Genomic DNA, 18,996 nt, shown 5'->3' with positions numbered 1-18,996 from the left:
CCCGACCTCAAACCATCCTCTAAACCCGACCTCCCAATCACAAGGATTACAGGAGTGCGCTACGCTCCCAGTCGATAGTTTTGTGCACAAAAATAACTTACATAACTTTTACAAAAAAAAATTAAAATATACTTTTTGTACCACTATTATTTAATTTTGTATGATCATATAATTTTAGATATATTGCGGTTTTTTTTCTGATTGCATCTTTACAATAAGAAAACTATATCTTTTAACTTATTTTCTCAATGATCTTAAAATGTTAAAAAAAATATACAATTTAAAACTAATTTTAATATTTCTTGTGCTGCCTAATAAATACTTTAAAATTATATTTATACCTAAAATACAGGACTATGGCCACATGCACTTTCGATATATTATAACTTTTTGGTTCTTTGTATTTGATAGAGAATGGGCTATGCTAAGGGTTTTCGCCTCTTTCAGCCTTCAGATATTATACATTTGATATGTTATTAGATGATCGTGGTGCAAAGAGTACTTAGAAAATTTCCATTTAAAACTAATTATATGATTCATGTGTTGCCTATAATACAATTGTCCTAACGATGTTATGTAACAAACATGTTATGACATCATTTATCAAATGAAGAAGTAACAAAATGATATAAATATTTAGGTTTATAGTTGTTATAGGTTTGATAAAAGGATTAGGTCTGGTTGTATTGGTCAGGCTGTTACAGGGTTCCAACTCCCGGGCGCGATCCCACTACTGCACAACGCGGAGACTTTTGGCTGCTGGATTTCTCCTCTGGCCCGGTTCGCCTCTCCTTAGCCAACCTGGCCACCCCGGACTCCTCCAGGGTGCCCATATCGACGCCGAGCTTAGTGTGGACACCTAGTCAACGTTGGAACACCCTGCACCAGGACTCCCGACCTCAAACCATCCTCTAAACCCGACCTCCCAATCACAAGGATTACAGGAGTGCGCTACGCCCCCAGTCGATATTTGTGTGCACAAAAACGCAATAGAGATAGCATCAATTATTAGTACACTATAACCCGTTTTTAAATCATATGAAATAGTTACATTTTAATTTTCTAATATAAATTTAATGTTCTAAATCATCTTGCAATAGAGAAATATTCAACGTCTGAAGAAAACAATTTGGTTTGAATAAAATAAAAACCATCAAGAAGAAAGTAGCTGCAATTAGAAAATCAAAGTTAAGTGCTAAATCGTATTCATACATAAGCGATATTATCAAAATTTAAATGAAAAAGGTACTGATACTATTTATAAGGTGACTAATCCTTCTTTTGTAGGTTCTGTCGGTTCTGTCCTTCTTAGGAAAGTGTCCTTCTACCTGTCTTTCTTTGCAATATTTTCGAAAGAAATGCCTGATATTAAAATAGATGACAATTATTTGTTTCAAGTAATTAGAAAACGAATATATATTTAAATTCTAACAATTTCAATTGTTAAGATTGAACGCTGATACTCTAGCTGCAGCACTTAGAGAGTAAAATTCAATATGAAGCATATTTCTTCCTCCGAAATTTCCTGTTAGTTAGTTAGTTTGTTAGAAAATGATAAATTTACAAAAAATATTCATTTAATAAAAAAATACTAATTAATTAATTAAATATTTAATTTATCTACGTTGTACCTTTTTCTTAAATATTTTCGTCCTCCTTTTCATTGTAAAATATTGGTCACCTTACTAATTATAACATAGAATATGAAAATAAAACTAATTTTTTCGATGACAAGAATTAATCTTCTCATTTTTCATATTTATTGTATATAACAGGGGTGGCCAGACTTTTTGCAGCAAGAGCCGCACCTAAACTTTTTTGTATAATAATTTTAAAAAAATCTCAGTCATAATATAAAATATATATAATATTTCTGTTTTGTTGTGGCTCAAATATCCACAACAAGACTCTTGAGTATAATGTCTATAACACTGTTTCCCAATTGTTGTACAGCGCAAAAATTTGAATATAAATATCCTGATTATGGAATTCCTGTCCTAGACGGCTTATTTATGCTTGTAAAGAGTTCCTGCATCTATTTATGCTTTTGAGGTGTGTCCTGATGTAAAAAATGTTGAGAAGCACTGAACTACAATTATAACATTGCCCACATATTGCATAACTTCTAGCAATTTAATATTTGTATTGAATCGAAATACTTAACAACCTAATAGATGTATAAGATATGCGAGAAATGTATTAATCATTTCAAATTAACAAAAATATGCAATATATTCATAATTTATAAAGAATAACAATTTTTTTTTGGTGTTGGTAGCAATGATTCATCACACTAACAAACCGTGTTATGCAGGTTATGAGCAGCGTGCTTGTTTCTTATTGTTGCATTCGTTGTTGATTCACCGTTGTGAAATAAGCTGTAACTAGTAAAATTTAAGTTTAATCGTTAAATCCGTACAAATTTCTAAAATGGCTCTCCGTGTGCAATTCGAGAACAACAATGAAATCGGCGTATTCTCTAAACTCACAAATTCATATTGTTTAGTAAGCATTGGAGGCTCTGAAAACTTCTACAGGTATATCCATTATATTAACAACCATGTTTACAAATATTTATTGTTATCTTACTTTGCCTTTTGCAGCACTTTCGAAAGTGAACTTTCAGAAAATATTCCAGTTGTGCATGCATCTCTGGCTGGATGCCGTATTATAGGCAGAATGTGTGTGGGCAATAAGCATGGCCTCCTCGTGCCCAACTCCACATTTGACACAGAATTGCAACACATTAGGAATGCGCTTCCAGACACTGTAAAGGTCCAGAGGATAGAAGAGAGGCTTTCTGCTCTCGGCAATGTTATTGCCTGCAATGACTATGTGGCTTTGGTCCATCCAGAATTAGATAGGGTAAGTAATATTGTGCAATCTTCAAATTATTTTATTGTTTGAAAATTAATGATTGTTTTGTTGTTTGCAGGAAACTGAAGAGATTATTGCTGATGTATTGAAGGTAGAAGTATTCAGACAAACCATTGCCAGCAATGTGCTGGTGGGATCTTACTGTGTATTGAGCAATCAAGGAGGATTGGTTCATCCACAAACTAGTATAGCTAATCAAGAAGAGTTATCTTCACTTCTTCAAGTACCTTTGGTGGTAAGTCTCAGCTTGACAAGTGAAAGATGAGCAAGTTTTTACTATATGTTTTTGTTGTTTTATTTCAGGCTGGAACTGTAAACAGAGGCAGCGAAGTTGTTTCAGCTGGAATGGTCGTAAACGATTGGTGCGCTTTCAGCGGCATGGACACCACTTCCACAGAGCTTCAGGTGATAGAATCAATCTTCAAACTGAACGAAAACGCGCCATCTTCTATAACCAGCTCGATGAGGGCGAGTCTTATTGAAAGGTAAATAAACCACATCAATCCTTCATGACATTAATTATATTAATTCGTTCTATTTTCAGCATGTCGTAAATGAAATTAATAATCAAAGGAAAACGAGAAACGAAAAAAACTCTTGGATGGATTCAAATATAAGACATATGGTTTTATGTAAATACGTTATGCTTAAATATATTTTTTTTCATATCCAGATTATTATACTTTATCTAATCCAATCCAATTCATGTTGTTATTATATAATACTTATTATATCCAGTATGTGAATGTGTGCTTCTTTCTTGCACACATTTTAACGTTCTGCCTTTCAATACCCCTATTTTGAAGGGCAGGGTTTTTTCCGTTAGGAAGTTTCTTAATATTTAGTTAATGAAAGGATATTTTTGTTTTCAATATATATAAGATAAGTAATAATTTCCAGAAGAGAATTATTAATATTAGTAATTTTCAGAACCTGTTGCATCAGAGCAATATCAGGGCTTCTATTTGAAAAACAAAATCCAAATATAAACCCAGGCCTATATTTGGTTGGGACTCTTATCGAAAAAAAAAAAACCCGGTAGGAAAATCAATAATCCAGGGCATGTGCCGTGATCTGCGACGCAACATATGTTATTGCCATGACACAGTCTGCATGCTTATTCAGTTCGCTTAAAACAAACCCCTTGTTTGTATAACATTACTTGTTTTGTAACAAGGAAATAAATACCGGTAACGTTTTACGCGTGATTCGGTGGTGTTTGACCGCATACTGGTTTTGGTTTGTTGCCATTAAAAGAAAGAAAAATGTCCAATTATCCTGGAATGAGTTTGGGTAGTGAGATCCGGGAGAGCATATCCTTGGACGAGGATGATATGAGCGATGTCGAGGATGAGGTGTTCATCAGGGATGGAAAGAATGGGTACAAGGTAATGAAGGAAGGGTTCGTTGCAGATAAGAGAAACCCTATGACCTTGATTTAATGTTTTGAAACGGTGAATCATAATACAAACACGACACGTACAAATATTTCCAAATAATATCAATAAATTAATCTGAAAAAGTATCTACTAGTATTTATAAAAAAATGTATCTAAACATAGATTTTATGAAATCATAGTATTCCTAATAGACATATGCTAAATTCTGCTGCAAAATTGCGCAATATGAAGATTTAATGCTTAATATTTATATGTTACACGGATTGCGAAACATTGTCTTTAGAATATTAAAACGATTGTAAATGTTTCAATAAATTGATAAAACATTATTTATACTAAATATTTACTAATTTGGGCCTAACTACCAATATTCACATCTGTAAAAATTAAAACAGAAATATTACATATAGTTTGCTTCCTATAAACTCGAATAGGGTTTTAACTATATGTGTAAATATATGGAAAATAGTGGAGCTTTCGTAAACACCACTTGTTGTACACATTTCCAATAATAGAACATTTTGATTGACGGAAATATCCGGTTGCTATAATTTTATACTGAACTATTGAATGTGTAAGTAAATTGCTTCAATATACACGAAAAATACATAAATATAATATTACATATTTAGTTCGCACTTAGATATTAATAAATATTTGATTACAATGATTATATAATATGATGAAATAATGATGATCTTTTAATTTGTTGCAAACATTAATAGTTAAGTTATATGTTATTGACTGTTATTATTGTTGTATAATTTAATGTTTGGTTTCTTTGTTCTAATCAAGTTTGCTGAAGATATTGGCGTGAAGCGACCTTTGATGGCGCCGAGAAGAAAACTGACAAAGCCAGATTTCAAAACGAGACTGAAGAATCGTCCGCCGTGCAGAAAGATGTGCAAACCCTTCTGCTTCGTAATTGGCACACTCTTGGCCATTATTGGTAACTAGAACGAATTAAAAACAAAACTGTTAGTTATACCGATAGGATTTTAGGATTAATAACGTTAATCGTCGTAATCGTATCGATGTTTCCACTCCCCATTGATAAAATAAAAGATTGGATAGTGACGAAAGCGCAGAAGAACGTGACTATGAAAATGTTGCCATGCAGCGATTTAAAAGTTACGGACGTTTGGGCTGTAACTTTACCGAAGTTGACGTCCGATTCGTCGATTAGGACGCTAGATGTTAACGGGGATGGAGTAGAAGATCTGATTTTCGGATTTGGAACTGGTAGAAACAAAACTATTTAGGATTGGATGTATTGATTGAGAGTAATGTTTGTTGAAGGTGATAATAGCGTTTTGCACCATGAGGTGTTTTGTCCCATGTTCTTGGGCATAGCTAGTCCTTGCGGTGGCGGAGTCATAGCTTTGGATGGAAAGAACGGCTCAACTTTGTGGAGGAATCATTTACCTCACGCGATTTTTACATTATTCTGTAGCGCCGATGTTAACGGTGATGGCATCTTCGATTGCTTAGCCACCGGTAAAGGAGGTGTAAGTTCTTCAAAATTGATCGAAACCAGAGTATTTAAATTGGATTTCTTGCAGATATTTATAACTATTAATTCGAGAGATGGAACTACAATCTGGGTATTCCAGAATAAGGATGAGGACGTTAATTTGATAATGGATATTTACGCGGCGAATTTCATACCCGATCAGGATTCCGATAAAGTTATGGATATCCTAGCATCACATACAATGCAAAAAGGTAAATATTCTATTAATATTTTAACACTCTCTTAAACGTTTTATTTTATGCTTAGATCGTCAGCGAACTGGGCAACTCCTCGTGATTTCCGGTAAAACCGGCAACGAAATACAAAGGATGTCCACGCCGTACAACGCGGAAACTTACAGCGTTCCTCAATTGCTTCCAAAACCCGATGATTACTACGTGCTGTTCGGGACTGGAAGTCCAAGTTCTCCTGGGAACTTATCAGTAATTTCTCTTAAGAGTTTTATGAGCGGAAACGCAAGTTTCGTTACCATTTACGAGGATAAGTTCAAAGGTATTCTATCGCCATCAGTTATGTACGATATTAATGGTGACGGTCAACTGGACGTAATATCAGCGATGTTCAATTCCACCGTAATCGCTTTCGATGGGAATAGTTTCAAGCAAATCTGGAGTTTCACTGTTAATAATTCTGAGACGTTGAGCGTCCCGACGCCGGGTTTCTTCAATGATGATAACGTCGTCGATTTCCTTATTAAATATCAAACTGGACCAGAATTTCCAGTTTACTATTACAGCCAGGTAACTTTTAATTTAAGTTTTTAGTATTTATTTTTTTAATGATTTAAAATGTAGGTTTACATATTGGATGGGAAAACTGGGAAAGTTATTTATGATAGAGCGATTGTGGATAGCGTTGGTTCTCAGATGGGTGGATTAACCATGGGAATGGAAGGCCCAGGAAACGATTTCTTCCTTTATTGGTTGGCCGATTGTGATAAGTACGAGGGAAAGCAGGATATTTACGAATTCCTACCAGGAAGTACGCTGAAGGAGCAAAGTAACTCCGATATTTGTAAATTAAGATTCAACTCTACTAAAGTTACTAAACTGTATGCTTTAAATCAGTACGATCAACCTCCTGGAATTGAAATTTACAATTCAGGTAATAATAAAATTACTCATTTATCCAGTGTTTAAATTTAATTTCGTTCCATGGTAAAACAAATAGGAAATAGAACTAGCTTAGAATATAATAACACAAAGTCGGCAATGGAAGAAGCGACTGAGTATTTGAAGAAACATCCGGAAGTGCAAACCGGTGAAGTCGAGGAGACCTTTAAGCAAGCCCCGGAACCCCCAAAGCAGATTGTGTATAAAGACAACTCGCCGTTCAGACACAAAGACAATAATCTAGGTTTAATTAAAGATTACAACAAACCGGAGCACCCGAAGCTCTCCGCTAATCCTGTAATTAATCGTAGTTCTTTGCATTTGATAAATCGCCTTTTACATTTTCTTTGCTTCAGCCTGAACAGAAATTCGAGCCGGATTACGATCAGCAACCTGAGATGTGGCAACCGAAGGTGGCTTATCCTCAGAACTATCAACCGGATGAAATCGATTACACTTCTTATTTGGACGATGCTGAACCGATGAACGCATATGGTAAACAGTATATGGAGGATAACGCAGCGAAAGGTAATCGCGACACGAGAGGAGATGAAGATACGACGAGGACTACGAAAAAATTAGCGGATAAAAGGTACGGCGTGTACGATTACAGGAATATCGAGCAGTCGAAGAACAGGCTGTTGCATAATCTGAACGAATTGCCGACGGATATTCTGAAGGACACGTACTTGAAGAACATGGAGCAGCAGTTGCGAAAATCACGGTTCGAGCAGCGAGATTTGCAATCACACATCGATAAGATGAAGGAAAACGCAGAAGTTAAACGAGTTCTGGACGAGGAAAAGGAAAAGATGTTGAATGTGTCCGAAAATCTGTGGACTTTGGAGAGCGAGAAGGAAGCCGAAGATCGGAAGAACGGTTTGTGGAGGGTCAAGCGCGAAGCGAGCAGCGTTATCAAAGGTATACCGAGGATAACTTCAGTTGGTGAGTTTACTAAATCATAAATTATAATAATTATATTGAATTGTAACAACTATTTTAGGAAGCCAGGTAAAGCCTCTTGTTCCCAATACCAACGCAATCGATTTGGTTTTCTTGACCTACTGGACACCTCCCAAAGACGGGCCTCAATTGCTCGTCCAAAAAGACTACGAATGTATCACGGAGAAGATTAAGAAAGCTTTAAATTCTAAAGGTGAGTTTTTATTAATATATATTTATCATCGTTTAATCATCTTCTTCGTAGAGGAGATTCTGAACTACGAGAAGGCCGCTTTGGAGGAGCTTTTCAAGAAGGAATGCTTGACGGATCGCGGCGTCCCTTTGAACGTCCATCCAATTAGCCCAAAGCCTTATACCAGACCGAAATTCCCGTACGCCAATGAAATAGCTCAGCTGAATCTGGGACAAATGACCGTTTACAGGATACGAGTGGAATGCGTTTGCGAGGTGCGCCGAGGGAACGAGAGATGCGCGAAATTCATTAACCCGGAAGAGGGTCACGGCTGGGCCTCGTACATGGGAAAAACGGGAAGCGGAATTTTCCAATAATCTTATTTTGCACGGATACATACACGTCTTAACTAATTTACTTATTCAGATGACTTAAATCAAAGTTATTTAGTGCAAAAAGACAATCTGTATATATACATATGTCGAGGATGATTTAATTTCTTCGAAGTATTTTCGATTCCTCATTGAGGAAGCTTTTCGGTGCGTTTGATGCATAACGGTGTATTCACCTATATAATATTTTGAAACAGGATTAAGGCTTCCAATGTATCCTCAAGTGTACCCTCCTCCAAATGGGTACAACTGTACCTTACGTTAATCTAACCTGTATAGTGATCATGAATTTACCCTTTCTTTATATGTACAAATATACATTTACGGCTTAAATTATCAAGTATAAAATACGCTTGGAAAATGTGTCTTTCGTTTCGTGTTATTGTAATTACATTTCAGTTATTTTTTCGTTTTCTATTATAAATCGACTGTTTTTAGCTCGAAATATTCGTGTCACTTCAATTGCGAACGATTGAAGGAAATCAAGTGAATTAGTTCAAACTAGTTAACATGTAATGAAAATATATATATTTTTAAATGTTAAAATCTAAACCAAGCTGATAAGTCAACCTTTCTGCTATAAATCAATTATATTGTTTCTTAAATAACTTTACTTTATTCAATTTAAACCCTTCCTTTTTATCCATACATTATCAAACCTTTTTTTCTAAAACCATAAAATAAATATTCTTCAATCAAATACCCGGCGTATCCACCAAATATGTTTTAATATTCAAAGATTTTTTTTTAAAATTTCTACAAGATATAATTCAAATTATTAAATTCATAAATCTTAGTAATTAACTAACTGAAATAAAGTGTTTGTTATTTTCCTCGATTATTTATCGACCTAACAACCAAATTTCAAAAGACTGACGTTTATTACTGTCAGTTAGGGGTTTATTACGTCTGGAACGGGTTTCAATAATATCTTTGTTATTGGTATATTTTACTAAATAATATACTGTGAAAACACGTAAGGTAATTGGATTTTAAGGAAAAATGTCGTCTACAGTGAAAGCAAGCAGACCCAATGATTATATGTATGGTAAGTCCACTATTCAATTTGATTAAACACATATAAAAACGGTTTCTTGATCATAATTTTTAAATTAGATAATGTAATAATTATTTTTTATAATACTTAATTTTGTTTATCATTTATACAGGAAAGTATATCTAATAATATGATCATTTTATTAATGTCTCGTTACAGATTCTGCGTTTATTGTTTCTGGATCAAAGGATTACTACAAGCATGCGGTTAATTCAAAAATGTCTGAGGCGAAATATGTATTTTACTAAAAAAAATTCTTCCACATCAAATTAATTATTATGATTCTTTTAAGGCGATTTGTCCCATATTTCCAACTATGTTTTCTGATATGCAAAATTATCCTAGAAAGCAGTACGTGATGAGGACTATCGGTCCTATACCTCAATACGAGCCCAAAACGCAGGATAGCAAATTCCCAGTAAAGGGAATATTATCAGGTGTTGATAGATACAAATATTATCATAAGTACAAATACTTGTTTACCTTTTATATTGTCCAATTTTATTGTCGTTCAATTGTAGTGCAGTTGTCCCAGAACCTTCGGAGGTTGAGGTTCCTAAATTGGATATGAATTGTTTCTATGATATTGATGAGGAGAAAGAGAAGGTTGTGGAACAATCTAAAACTGCTGGCAAGAAGAAAAATGTTACTGTGCAAACGATGTACAGGGAATCGTCGGCGCAGACTTCTCCTTGGCAGCCGAACTTCAAAGTGGTTGAAGGAGACCCTGAACTGTTAAAATTGGATTTCCTGAAGTGGGGTAAATCGATCATTTGAGAAAATTTACAAATTGTGATGTAATTTAATTAAAGGTAGTGGTCTGCCAGTGGGTTTTCATGAAATAAGTTTGATCGAAAGAGCTAGGATGAAACGGTCTTGGATGAAGCCAGGAGGACCGATCACAAGTATCAAAGCTAGGACCGTGGCGATCGAGGAAGTCGAAAGAAACGAATGGCTCTTTCGTGAACAGGTGATGATGTTAGATTTGTTGATGTTTAAAAGTAAACTGTAATGCTTTTAGGAGATTCAAGATGTCCAAAATCTACGGATGGAATTGCTAGAGCAGATGCTCAGCGAGATTCAGAAAAAGTCCAAGTGTCGGAATGAGAAGAAAATGAGAAATTTCTGTGATATAAAGATTAAAGAGAAGCAACAGAAATTGGATGCTTTGCACAAAAATCGTGATAGAGGTGATTGTTGAACATGTTAAAATTATTGTATTTCTTGTTGTTTTCGTAGAGATGAGACGTTTGGAGTTGAATTACAAGGGAATTTTAACGAAATACGGGCATGTGAATGTGTTTGATGAAATCGCCGATTACAAATCGGAATTGTACATGCCTTTGATCCGGCACGGATCAAATCCCAAGTACGGTCATCAAGTCATAACGAAATCTTTGAGGAATTATAAACCGCAATATTTTGGAGTGGAATTGTACGATACTATGCCTGATGGATTGACGAAGTGTCCTAAAATCAAGAATCTTAAGCTTCCCGGTGCAAGGCTTTGCCCGCGCGAAACCAAATGGACGGCGCCTATTTTGAAGAACTTGCATAAAGAACTGAAAAGTGGGTATTTACTTGATCAGAACGTATTAATTGAGTATACGATTTGTAGCTTTGGTTGATGAGGGGAAGAAAACTGTATCGCTGAGAGTTCGCATCGAAGAAACGATTACAGGAATGCTTACACCGGAGATCGAACATGTCAGCGATGAGGAAGAAGCTTTGTATCAACACAGCGTGTTCATCCAGAAAGTTCTGCGCGGGAGAGCCTCTCAAATTTCGGTTTGAATGATCATTTATGTTGACAGTTTTAATTCGAGTAGGTTCTTCAAGGTAGATATAAATGCCGTGAGCTCATCGAGGAGCTAAAGTCAAATTTCACGGTACTCAAGAGCGCCAAAGGGAAAATTACGAAGAAAATAGAGCGAACTAAGCAGCAGCAAATAAACGCTACACGCTGCGCGAATGACGTAAACCATATGATTAACATAATATTTTTTTACTCATTAGTTGTGCTTTAGATGAAACTGCTGGAATCGTGTTTGAAGAAATTGAGTGCGAACGTTGTTGGTACGCTTTTAGATTTCCTTAATAAAGAACTGGCTAGATTGCATAAGGAGAGGGCATGTCACGCGATGACTCTTTTGGTGAATCGGGAAAGGATTAAAAGGGAAGCGGCGGAGGCCGGCAAAAGACAGAAAGAGTTGCGTAGAAGAAAGGAGCACGACGAAATATTTAAGCAAGTCAGATTACACGATTTTATTTCGAATTTTCTTCTTTTAATTTCATTGAACATTTATGTTTCAAGACCATTAAAATCCATCAAGAAACGGTGGATTTGTATCTGCAAGATATAATCACGGAGGGAATGGATTTTACGTCCAAGGAAGAAGCCAAACGATACGTGGATAATTTGGCACATCAAATTGACGAACAAAGTCGAAAAATTGAAACTGGGTAAATTATTAATCAAATTACAGGATTCCTTCATAATTATTGCCTTATTTTAATTCTACTGAAGATAATTTATCGAACAAAATATTGTTGCAGTGACCTAATGGAGAAAGCTGACTACATTGCTGAGCTGGTGCATCACTTTGTTATACCTGAAGTTGAGAAGAAAATGGTAGCCCAAAAGAACAAAGCTAAACAAATGCACAATCTTAAAGAGGCGCATGAGACGATTTATGGAAATATAGAAACAATGCATCCCTTGAAACATGGTAAATATGGCATTCAGATTTATACATTTATGAGAAGCTTTCATATATTATAATTTTATTTCTTATTACTAATTGAATTTATATATTTTTTTTATAGATAAACACAAGCAATCAGGTAGCAGCAAGTCATCAGGTTTGTTTTAATAACTATTGTTTTCTATATAATGCTGCACAGTTTATAGTTTACTAATTACGGATAATGCGAATGCAACATTATTTGAAAACTAAATTTATTATGAAACATATAATTAATTATTATTTTTTCCAGAGACTGAAATCTACCGCGAAAGAATTAGCAATATCAAAGCGACGATGGCAGTGAATGAAGTCACTAGTCTACTAAATGAATTGGTGTCGCTTCCTCCCAAATTAGAAGCTTTACGTAAGATGAAACCGTGCTTCGCTTATAGTTTAGAGTCTATTGAAGGTGGAGAAGGAGAAGACGGGAAAGACAAAGAAGAAATTTTAGGAATTTTACATTAATAATCAAGCGAATTAAGTCACGTAAATTATTAAGATGTAAGAACGAAACTTGTTATGAACGTTGCTTTTTCAATTATTCAAATTATCTTAGAACGTTAATAAATATGTAAATTAATTAAATTTGTTACAAACTTTAATATTAAATAAATGCTTTAACAGTTAATTATTAAATTTGAAATAATTAATTTTGATCAAGTGAGTTAAAAATCTGACATTAAAGCTGTATTCTATGTCAAGTACACGTTTCAATCATATCTCTGCAATTTATAACTTTATATACTAAATACTTGAAAATAGAAATCAACGCAAAATGTCGTCCATAATGAAAGCAGGCAGACCTAACGATTATATGTATGGTATTGTTTCTATTTTAATAATTTTTTCGTATTGTAATGTAGTTGAAATTAAAGATTCTGCGTTTGTCCTGTCCGGTCCTAAGGATTACTACAAACATGCAGTGAACTCGAGAATAGCGCAGGCGAAATATGTAATGATAATCAGAAATGTAAAGTGAATTAATATTATGAACTTGTTTGTTCTTAGGCAGTTTGTCCCATCTTTCCAACAATGTTTTCCGATATGAAGAATTACCCCAGGAAGCAATACGTGATGAGAAGGACTGGATCCATAGCACCGTACACAGATAAAACGCACGACGGTAAAACCTTGAGAAAGAGTATACTTTCAGGAACCGACCGATATAAATATTATCATAAGTATTGGAGATGAAGATACCAAGAACATATTAAATGATTGCGCAATTTTAGTCCGGTGGTATCGGAGGCTACTATAAGTACAGTTCCTAAACTGGATGTGAGTTGTTTCTATGAGATCGATGCAGAGAAAGACCAGTCCCAGGATCAACCGAAGGTTGATAACACGAAGAAAAACGTGAAAGTTCAAACGGTGTACAGGGCGACTTCGGCGCAGACCTCGCCTTGGGAGCCGGATTACACGATAGCCGAAGGAGATCCTGAATTGCTTAAATTGGAATTTCTGAAATGGGGTGATTAACTGTAATTAATTTTATTGATTATCAATCATTTTCAACATTGTCTTAAAGGTTGCGGTTTACCAGTGGGCGTACATGAAGTGTCTTTGATCGAAAGGGCAAGGATGAAACGGGCTTGGGAGAAATCCATGGGACCTATAACCGACCAGAAGGGTTTTAATGCTAGGAAAGGAATAATCGAGGAAATCGAGAGGAATCAGTGGCTTTTTCGTGAACAGGTGATGAGTTTCATTAATTAAAGCGTAAGCTAAATTCGAAGTTACTAGGAGATTCAAGATATACAAAATTTGCGGATGGAGTTGCTGGAGCAGATGCTCAACGAGATACAGCAAAAGTCCAAGTGCCGGAACGAGAAGAAAATGCGAATGTTCTGCGATACTAAACTGAAAGAGAAGCAAGAGAAATTGTCGAAGTTACACAAAAATTGCAATCGAGGTAACAAATCGTACGTCATATTTTTATTTAAGATTATATAATTTTGTTTTGGATTTTTAGAAAAAAGACGACTCGAGTTTAATTACAAAGGGATTTTATCGAAATACGGACACGTTAATGTGTTTGATGAGCATGCCGACTACAAATCGGAATTGTATGTGCCGTTGATAAGGCACGGAACTAATCCGAAATACGCTCATCAAATCATAACAGAATCCATCATGAAATATAAGCCGCAGTATTACAGCGTGGAGGTGTACGACACGATGCCCGACGGATTGGTCGATTGTCCTAAAATCAAGAATGTTAAACTTCCTGGTACAAGATTGTGCATACGAGAAACCAAGTGGACGACTCCTGTTTTGAAGAAGTTACATATGGAACTTAAGAGTACGCTTTTATTCTTAATGTGATTGGATTTTGTTTTTGAATAATAGTATTTAAAGATTTGGGCACGGAGGAGAAGAAACTGATATCGCTGCGTGTTAGGATCGAGGAGAAAGTCGAAGGATTACCAACGCCCGAGATCGAAGATTACGATGATGACGTTGAGGCTCTATATCAGCACAGCGTTTTTCTCCAGAAAGTGTTAAGAGGAAGAGCTGCTCAGATTTCGGTGAGAGGTCTTATTTTTGGAAAGAGATCATTGATTAGTTTGCTCAGATCTTTCAAGGTAGAGATCGATGCCGTGAGTTGATTGAAGAACTTAGATGCAATTTCGCGTTGCTCAAGAGCAACAAAAAGAAGATCACTAAGAAAATTGAGCAGACAAAGCAGGAACAGATTGATGCGACACGGTGCACTGCTAAGGTATCTGTGCAAAATTGTAATTACGGTTGTGATTTATGTGTTTGTCTTAGATGAAACTGCTGGAAACTAATTTGAAGAAGTTGAGCTCCATCGTCATTGGAACACTTCTAGACTACTTGAACAAAGAATTAAACAGATTACATAAGGAGAGAGCATGCCACGCGATGGCTCTTCTGGTGGAGAGGGAAAGGATTAAAAGAGAAGCAGCCGAAGCTGGGAGAAGACAACAGGAGCTTCGTAGAAGGAAGGAGCACGATGAAATGTTTAAACAAGTATAAAGCAATATATGAAAGTTGTGATTAAATTTAATACATTTTTTCAAGACGATAAAAATACATCAAGAAACCGTGGATCTATATTTGCAAGATATAATTACGGAGGGAATGGATTTCGCGTCCAAAGAAGAAGCAAAGTCTTACGTTGATAATTTGGCACATAAAGTGGACATAAGGAACAAAGATATTGAATTATCTGGGTATCAATTCTTCATATACTTAACATGAAATATGTATACCCAAATGTTACAATTTACATTTGTGCAATCATTCTTTTCATATGAATCTGCGAAGAGACGTATGTTAATAAAGTTTGTTTTAGTGACATCTTGGAGAAGGAAGAATACATTGCAGATTTGATGCATCACTTTGTAATACCTGAAGTGGAGAAGACAATAGTGCGGGATAGATACAAACTCAAGCAGAAAAGTCATCTGAAAGCGGCACACGAGTCTATTTATGGGAAGATGGAGACAATGCCTCGATACAAAACTGGTAATTATATATCTTTAGTATTATTATGCTTAATACCTAATTTATATTTATTTGCTTCATATTCACATAATATTTCATAATGTAGGAAATGAACAGTAATTATTATGGTACTAAAGTACTACTTGTTTTATAATATTTACAGATCAGGAGGATCATACAAAGAGCAGCACGTCAACAGGTATATATTAAAAATTGTTGTATGTGCAACTTGGCAAATTACTTATACTTGTCACAAGTACTTGAATTACTTGCCAAAATCAAGCAAGTATCGATTATTTTGCTATAGTAATCTACAAAATTTTCGATATTATGTATTCTATTATGATTATTTCAATTAACAGAGACCGAGACGTACCGTGAAAGGCTAAGTACTTATAAGGTATCGATGGCAATGCAAGAAGTCAGGGATATTCTGAGCGAGCTGATCACCATTCCACCAAAGTTAGAAGCATTGCGTAGTTTGAGGCCGTGCGCAGTTCCAAGCATAGAGTCAATTGATGACGGCGAAGAAGGATTGGGCGAGGAAGAGAAAATTGAATGAACTGTCCATTTTGAGAACTCAAAAGGATAAAATGTTATGACTATATAATCGATATTCCTATCGACACAATAAAACAGCAATAACTGACGGATACAATATTATTGATTTATTCTATACATTTCTCAGCTCATAAATCTGTATATAAGCTTCGGTTAATGTGATCATCTGAGGAAGGATGTCGATTACATGCAGATCCTGCATTTCGTACCATTTTCCTGTGCTTTTCTGCAAAATGTGCACTCTGTAAGTTCCCTTGTCTGGTTCCCCGTCGTGAACGATGTTCGCAACCAAATCATATATTGTATTCTTATGCTTTTCTTTATTTTCAGGCGTCAAGAACTCGCCAATATCGACATTCCTAAAACGTTAACATTTCAGCAAATGCAAATATACACATCAATATATACTCACTTCACTGGGAAGTTGACAATGGTAGGATTCTTTTCCACGTAGAAAGTGTTCTTGGTGAATCGTTTGATGTACAATATCAGATAGGGCGGAAGCTGCGTAATTTCGAATCGTTTCATGAAATTCTCTTTGTACGTTTTGTACTCTTTTTCCGTTTGTCCGTTGAATTTCGTCAGTAATTGATATAAATTAACCTAAGAACGAAATCATTAATATCTTATAAAAGATTTCACGTTCATAAATTGATAATAATTGTAAATTTACCTGAGGAATAATGTTTTCTCGGAATTCATCAATGAAGAGCGGTGGAGGTGGCAGATCGCAGGTCAAATACAAGAACGGCGATTCCGTCACCGTCTCCTGATATTCAGGTGTTGCCAGCAAAGTTCTCTTCTGTTTATCATCCAATTCGGTGGGCGGTATTTTCCTGCTGTAAATCTTCATCGATCCCAGGAAAGATCTGTAGATGATCGAACTTTTTCGTTTCTTATTACCGTTCAAAGCTCGGTGCAGTTCGTTTAGGAACCAGGACAAGAAATCAATTGGATCACCTATATAAAAAAAAGACGAGAATTAATAAGATTTCAATACGGAATATTTACTAATCATTTACCTTGTTCCGTGAATTGAAACTTTTTACGACTCCACAAGACGACTGCTTGAAGCATTTCGTGAGGCGATACATGCACTTTAAAGTTTCTCGGATTCCACAACTTCCTCATGAGCTCCCCAAACCTGGTCACCAATAAGTAAGTGGAATCACCTGGAGGTCTTTTAACATTGCTGTAGCTCTCTTCCCTCAAAAAATAATCCCTCAATGGTTTTACATGAGACAAAGCCTAAAAATGAATCAAATATTGATCAATTTCACTTTATTTAATAGTTTTTCAATTACCTGCAAGACAACGTTGCAATAATCATTGGCTTTGATGTTATTCAATCCGACAATCCCAGGTGTGTAGAGACTACCATCAATGGCCCTAGTTAATTTTGAGCTTACATCCAACATCTTTATTTGATCCTCAGTGAAAATGGGATTTAATAAATATTTAATATCATCCAAAGATGAATCTAAAATAGATCAAGTTTTAATAACTAATTTATATACAATTTGGAAAACTCACCAATGATTTCATAGTTATCAGGTAGACAGTAGAACTTTAATGTGTGCAAATTCAAAAAGACATGATGACTTTCAGCCACTGAATGTGTGTATGCATGTGTGTTTGTTCCTCTACCTTGAAAGTATTTTCCGCAGACAAGGCAAGCATACACATTTATCCTGGTTAAAGACACTGAGCAGAGCTTCTCAAAATCAAAGTCCAGGAACTGCCGATTGATTGTATCCAAGTATGGGCATAATCTGTAGTTACCTAATTTCAATCAAATTACTAACTAAACAATTTTCTTTAAAGCAAAGATACTCACTTTCTTTCTTTATATTTTTAACGTCGATTTCATCTTTAACATCTGTAAACACTATTTAATGTTAATACTAAATCTCAATTATAATGAACATTTACCTATAGTCTCTTTGCTTTCGTCCGGTTCAATTTTGACCTTTTTGGCTAAAGGCTCTTCACTTTCCATGGTGAATGCTATAAAACACTATTGCAACAATTAACTTCTTAAAGAATACCTTAATTCAATAGTCGTAAATATTACGATTTATAATTGTAGGTTAACTTATGTGTTGAGTAAATACACAACAGATAAGTTTACAAGAAATATCGCCATCTAGCGTTCAATTGGATAGTTGGTTGAACGCTTTGATTTATATGAATATGTATATGTTAATAATTAATTTATTGATGATCCAAAATTCCCAATATAACTACAAATTACTTATTTATGTTTCATTGAAATTATATTTGTTAATAACTACAATATTTTAATAATTAAAAAAGAGGAAAATAGTTGAAATTAGTTTGCATATTTAAATATAATCTAGGAGAATATTAATTTTGTTTGAGAAAAACTTATATACAATTCTTTGTTTTAAAAAACTCATTGTTAAGTTATGTTAAAATTTTTACATAAATACTTATTTAATTTCAATTATATTTTTAAAATGCGTTTGTTAATTCATTCTTTTTGATTCTTAACTTTTGATTGTTTTATAGAAATACATATTTTCATTTTTTTTGGTAAAAGTTATGTGTAAGTTATTTTTGTGCATAAAGCTATCGACTGGGAGCGTAGCGCACTCCTGTAATCCTTGTGATTGGGAGGTCGGGTTTAGAGGATGGTTTGAGGTCGGGAGTCCTGGTGCAGGGTGTTCCAACGTTGACTAGGTGTCCA

At 35.0% G+C, this 18,996-nt stretch overlaps 5 protein-coding genes across 8 annotated transcripts; 4 read left to right on the top strand and 1 right to left on the bottom strand.

Annotated features, from left to right (window-relative positions):
- Positions 1-2,275: 2,275 nt before the first annotated feature.
- LOC108558632 (eukaryotic translation initiation factor 6) lies at positions 2,276-3,549 on the top strand. The gene is made up of 5 exons (XM_017915612.1): positions 2,276-2,537; positions 2,604-2,865; positions 2,936-3,112; positions 3,181-3,362; positions 3,422-3,549. Exons 1-5 carry the CDS (start codon positions 2,431-2,433, stop codon positions 3,429-3,431), a joined length of 738 nt encoding a protein of 245 aa, XP_017771101.1. The 5' UTR covers positions 2,276-2,430; the 3' UTR covers positions 3,432-3,549.
- Positions 3,550-3,957: 408 nt separating this feature from the next.
- LOC108558637 lies at positions 3,958-8,966 on the top strand. Its single transcript, XM_017915616.1, has 11 exons — positions 3,958-4,265; positions 5,073-5,226; positions 5,280-5,519; positions 5,577-5,785; positions 5,840-6,002; positions 6,058-6,551; positions 6,606-6,915; positions 6,982-7,220; positions 7,280-7,868; positions 7,927-8,079; positions 8,131-8,966. Exons 1-11 carry the CDS (start codon positions 4,143-4,145, stop codon positions 8,433-8,435), a joined length of 2,979 nt encoding a protein of 992 aa, XP_017771105.1. The 5' UTR covers positions 3,958-4,142; the 3' UTR covers positions 8,436-8,966.
- A 387-nt stretch (positions 8,967-9,353) lies between these two features.
- On the top strand, positions 9,354-12,723 carry LOC108558633 (protein MAATS1-like). Its single transcript, XM_017915613.1, has 14 exons — positions 9,354-9,498; positions 9,667-9,743; positions 9,800-9,972; positions 10,029-10,267; positions 10,320-10,477; positions 10,529-10,697; positions 10,747-11,076; positions 11,126-11,295; positions 11,337-11,483; positions 11,535-11,756; positions 11,822-11,970; positions 12,064-12,236; positions 12,334-12,369; positions 12,505-12,723. Exons 1-14 carry the CDS (start codon positions 9,453-9,455, stop codon positions 12,717-12,719), a joined length of 2,304 nt encoding a protein of 767 aa, XP_017771102.1. The 5' UTR covers positions 9,354-9,452; the 3' UTR covers positions 12,720-12,723.
- A 286-nt stretch (positions 12,724-13,009) lies between these two features.
- LOC108558631 (protein MAATS1-like) lies at positions 13,010-16,295 on the top strand. Its single transcript, XM_017915611.1, has 14 exons — positions 13,010-13,075; positions 13,130-13,206; positions 13,263-13,435; positions 13,487-13,725; positions 13,783-13,949; positions 13,998-14,166; positions 14,227-14,556; positions 14,613-14,782; positions 14,830-14,976; positions 15,027-15,248; positions 15,300-15,421; positions 15,541-15,746; positions 15,889-15,924; positions 16,088-16,295. Exons 1-14 carry the CDS (start codon positions 13,030-13,032, stop codon positions 16,285-16,287), a joined length of 2,304 nt encoding a protein of 767 aa, XP_017771100.1. The 5' UTR covers positions 13,010-13,029; the 3' UTR covers positions 16,288-16,295.
- Positions 16,296-16,353: 58 nt separating this feature from the next.
- Positions 16,354-18,425, bottom strand: LOC108558638 (U4/U6.U5 tri-snRNP-associated protein 2). Of its 4 annotated transcripts, XM_017915618.1 has the most exons (9): positions 18,361-18,424; positions 18,219-18,303; positions 18,124-18,174; positions 17,820-18,068; positions 17,591-17,766; positions 17,309-17,534; positions 16,960-17,246; positions 16,699-16,889; positions 16,354-16,645 (listed from the first exon to the last, which is right to left on the bottom strand). In XM_017915618.1, the coding sequence occupies exons 2-9, from the start codon at positions 18,283-18,285 to the stop codon at positions 16,399-16,401; spliced, it is 1,494 nt and encodes a 497-aa protein (XP_017771107.1). In that variant the 5' UTR covers positions 18,286-18,303; positions 18,361-18,424; the 3' UTR covers positions 16,354-16,398. The 4 variants fall into 4 exon arrangements, with proteins under 4 accessions (XP_017771107.1, XP_017771106.1, XP_017771109.1 ...); XM_017915617.1 differs by having other exon boundaries at positions 18,219-18,425; XM_017915620.1 differs by having other exon boundaries at positions 18,124-18,165; positions 18,219-18,425.
- Between the last annotated feature and the right edge of the window lie 571 nt (positions 18,426-18,996).

Source organism: Nicrophorus vespilloides, unplaced genomic scaffold (genome assembly GCF_001412225.1).
Source record: "Nicrophorus vespilloides isolate i.1.1-1 unplaced genomic scaffold, Nicve_v1.0, whole genome shotgun sequence".
NCBI lineage: Eukaryota > Metazoa > Arthropoda > Insecta > Coleoptera > Silphidae > Nicrophorus > Nicrophorus vespilloides.
The sequence above is the reverse complement of the archived record's forward strand: the minus strand, read 5'-3'. Positions and strand labels throughout refer to the sequence as shown.

Bases quoted from the DNA above. Each gene is read 5' to 3' on its own strand.
- LOC108558632 (XM_017915612.1), top strand. From the start codon at position 2,431: ATGGCTCTCCGTGTGCAATTCGAGAACAACAATGAAATCGGCGTATTC. The intron at 2,866-2,935 runs GTAAGTAATATT...TGTTGTTTGCAG, and splicing joins TCCATCCAGAATTAGATAGG to GAAACTGAAGAGATTATTGC. The intron at 3,113-3,180 runs GTAAGTCTCAGC...GTTTTATTTCAG, and splicing joins TTCTTCAAGTACCTTTGGTG to GCTGGAACTGTAAACAGAGG.
- LOC108558637 (XM_017915616.1), top strand. From the start codon at position 4,143: ATGTCCAATTATCCTGGAATGAGTTTGGGTAGTGAGATCCGGGAGAGC. The intron at 4,266-5,072 runs GTAATGAAGGAA...GTTCTAATCAAG, and splicing joins ATGGAAAGAATGGGTACAAG to TTTGCTGAAGATATTGGCGT. The intron at 8,080-8,130 runs GTGAGTTTTTAT...TCTTCTTCGTAG, and splicing joins GAAAGCTTTAAATTCTAAAG to AGGAGATTCTGAACTACGAG.
- LOC108558633 (XM_017915613.1), top strand. From the start codon at position 9,453: ATGTCGTCTACAGTGAAAGCAAGCAGACCCAATGATTATATGTATG. The intron at 10,268-10,319 runs GTAAATCGATCA...ATTTAATTAAAG, and splicing joins ATTGGATTTCCTGAAGTGGG to GTAGTGGTCTGCCAGTGGGT. The intron at 10,478-10,528 runs GTGATGATGTTA...TAATGCTTTTAG, and splicing joins AATGGCTCTTTCGTGAACAG to GAGATTCAAGATGTCCAAAA.
- LOC108558631 (XM_017915611.1), top strand. From the start codon at position 13,030: ATGTCGTCCATAATGAAAGCAGGCAGACCTAACGATTATATGTATG. The intron at 14,557-14,612 runs GTACGCTTTTAT...TAGTATTTAAAG, and splicing joins GTTACATATGGAACTTAAGA to ATTTGGGCACGGAGGAGAAG. The intron at 15,422-15,540 runs CATAAGGAACAA...CATATGAATCTG, and splicing joins AATTTGGCACATAAAGTGGA to CGAAGAGACGTATGTTAATA.
- LOC108558638 (XM_017915617.1), bottom strand. From the start codon at position 18,285: ATGGAAAGTGAAGAGCCTTTAGCCAAAAAGGTCAAAATTGAACCGGAC. The intron at 17,535-17,590 runs GTAATTGAAAAA...ATTCATTTTTAG, and splicing joins ATTGCAACGTTGTCTTGCAG to GCTTTGTCTCATGTAAAACC. The intron at 16,890-16,959 runs GTAAATTTACAA...TTTCGTTCTTAG, and splicing joins GAGAAAACATTATTCCTCAG to GTTAATTTATATCAATTACT.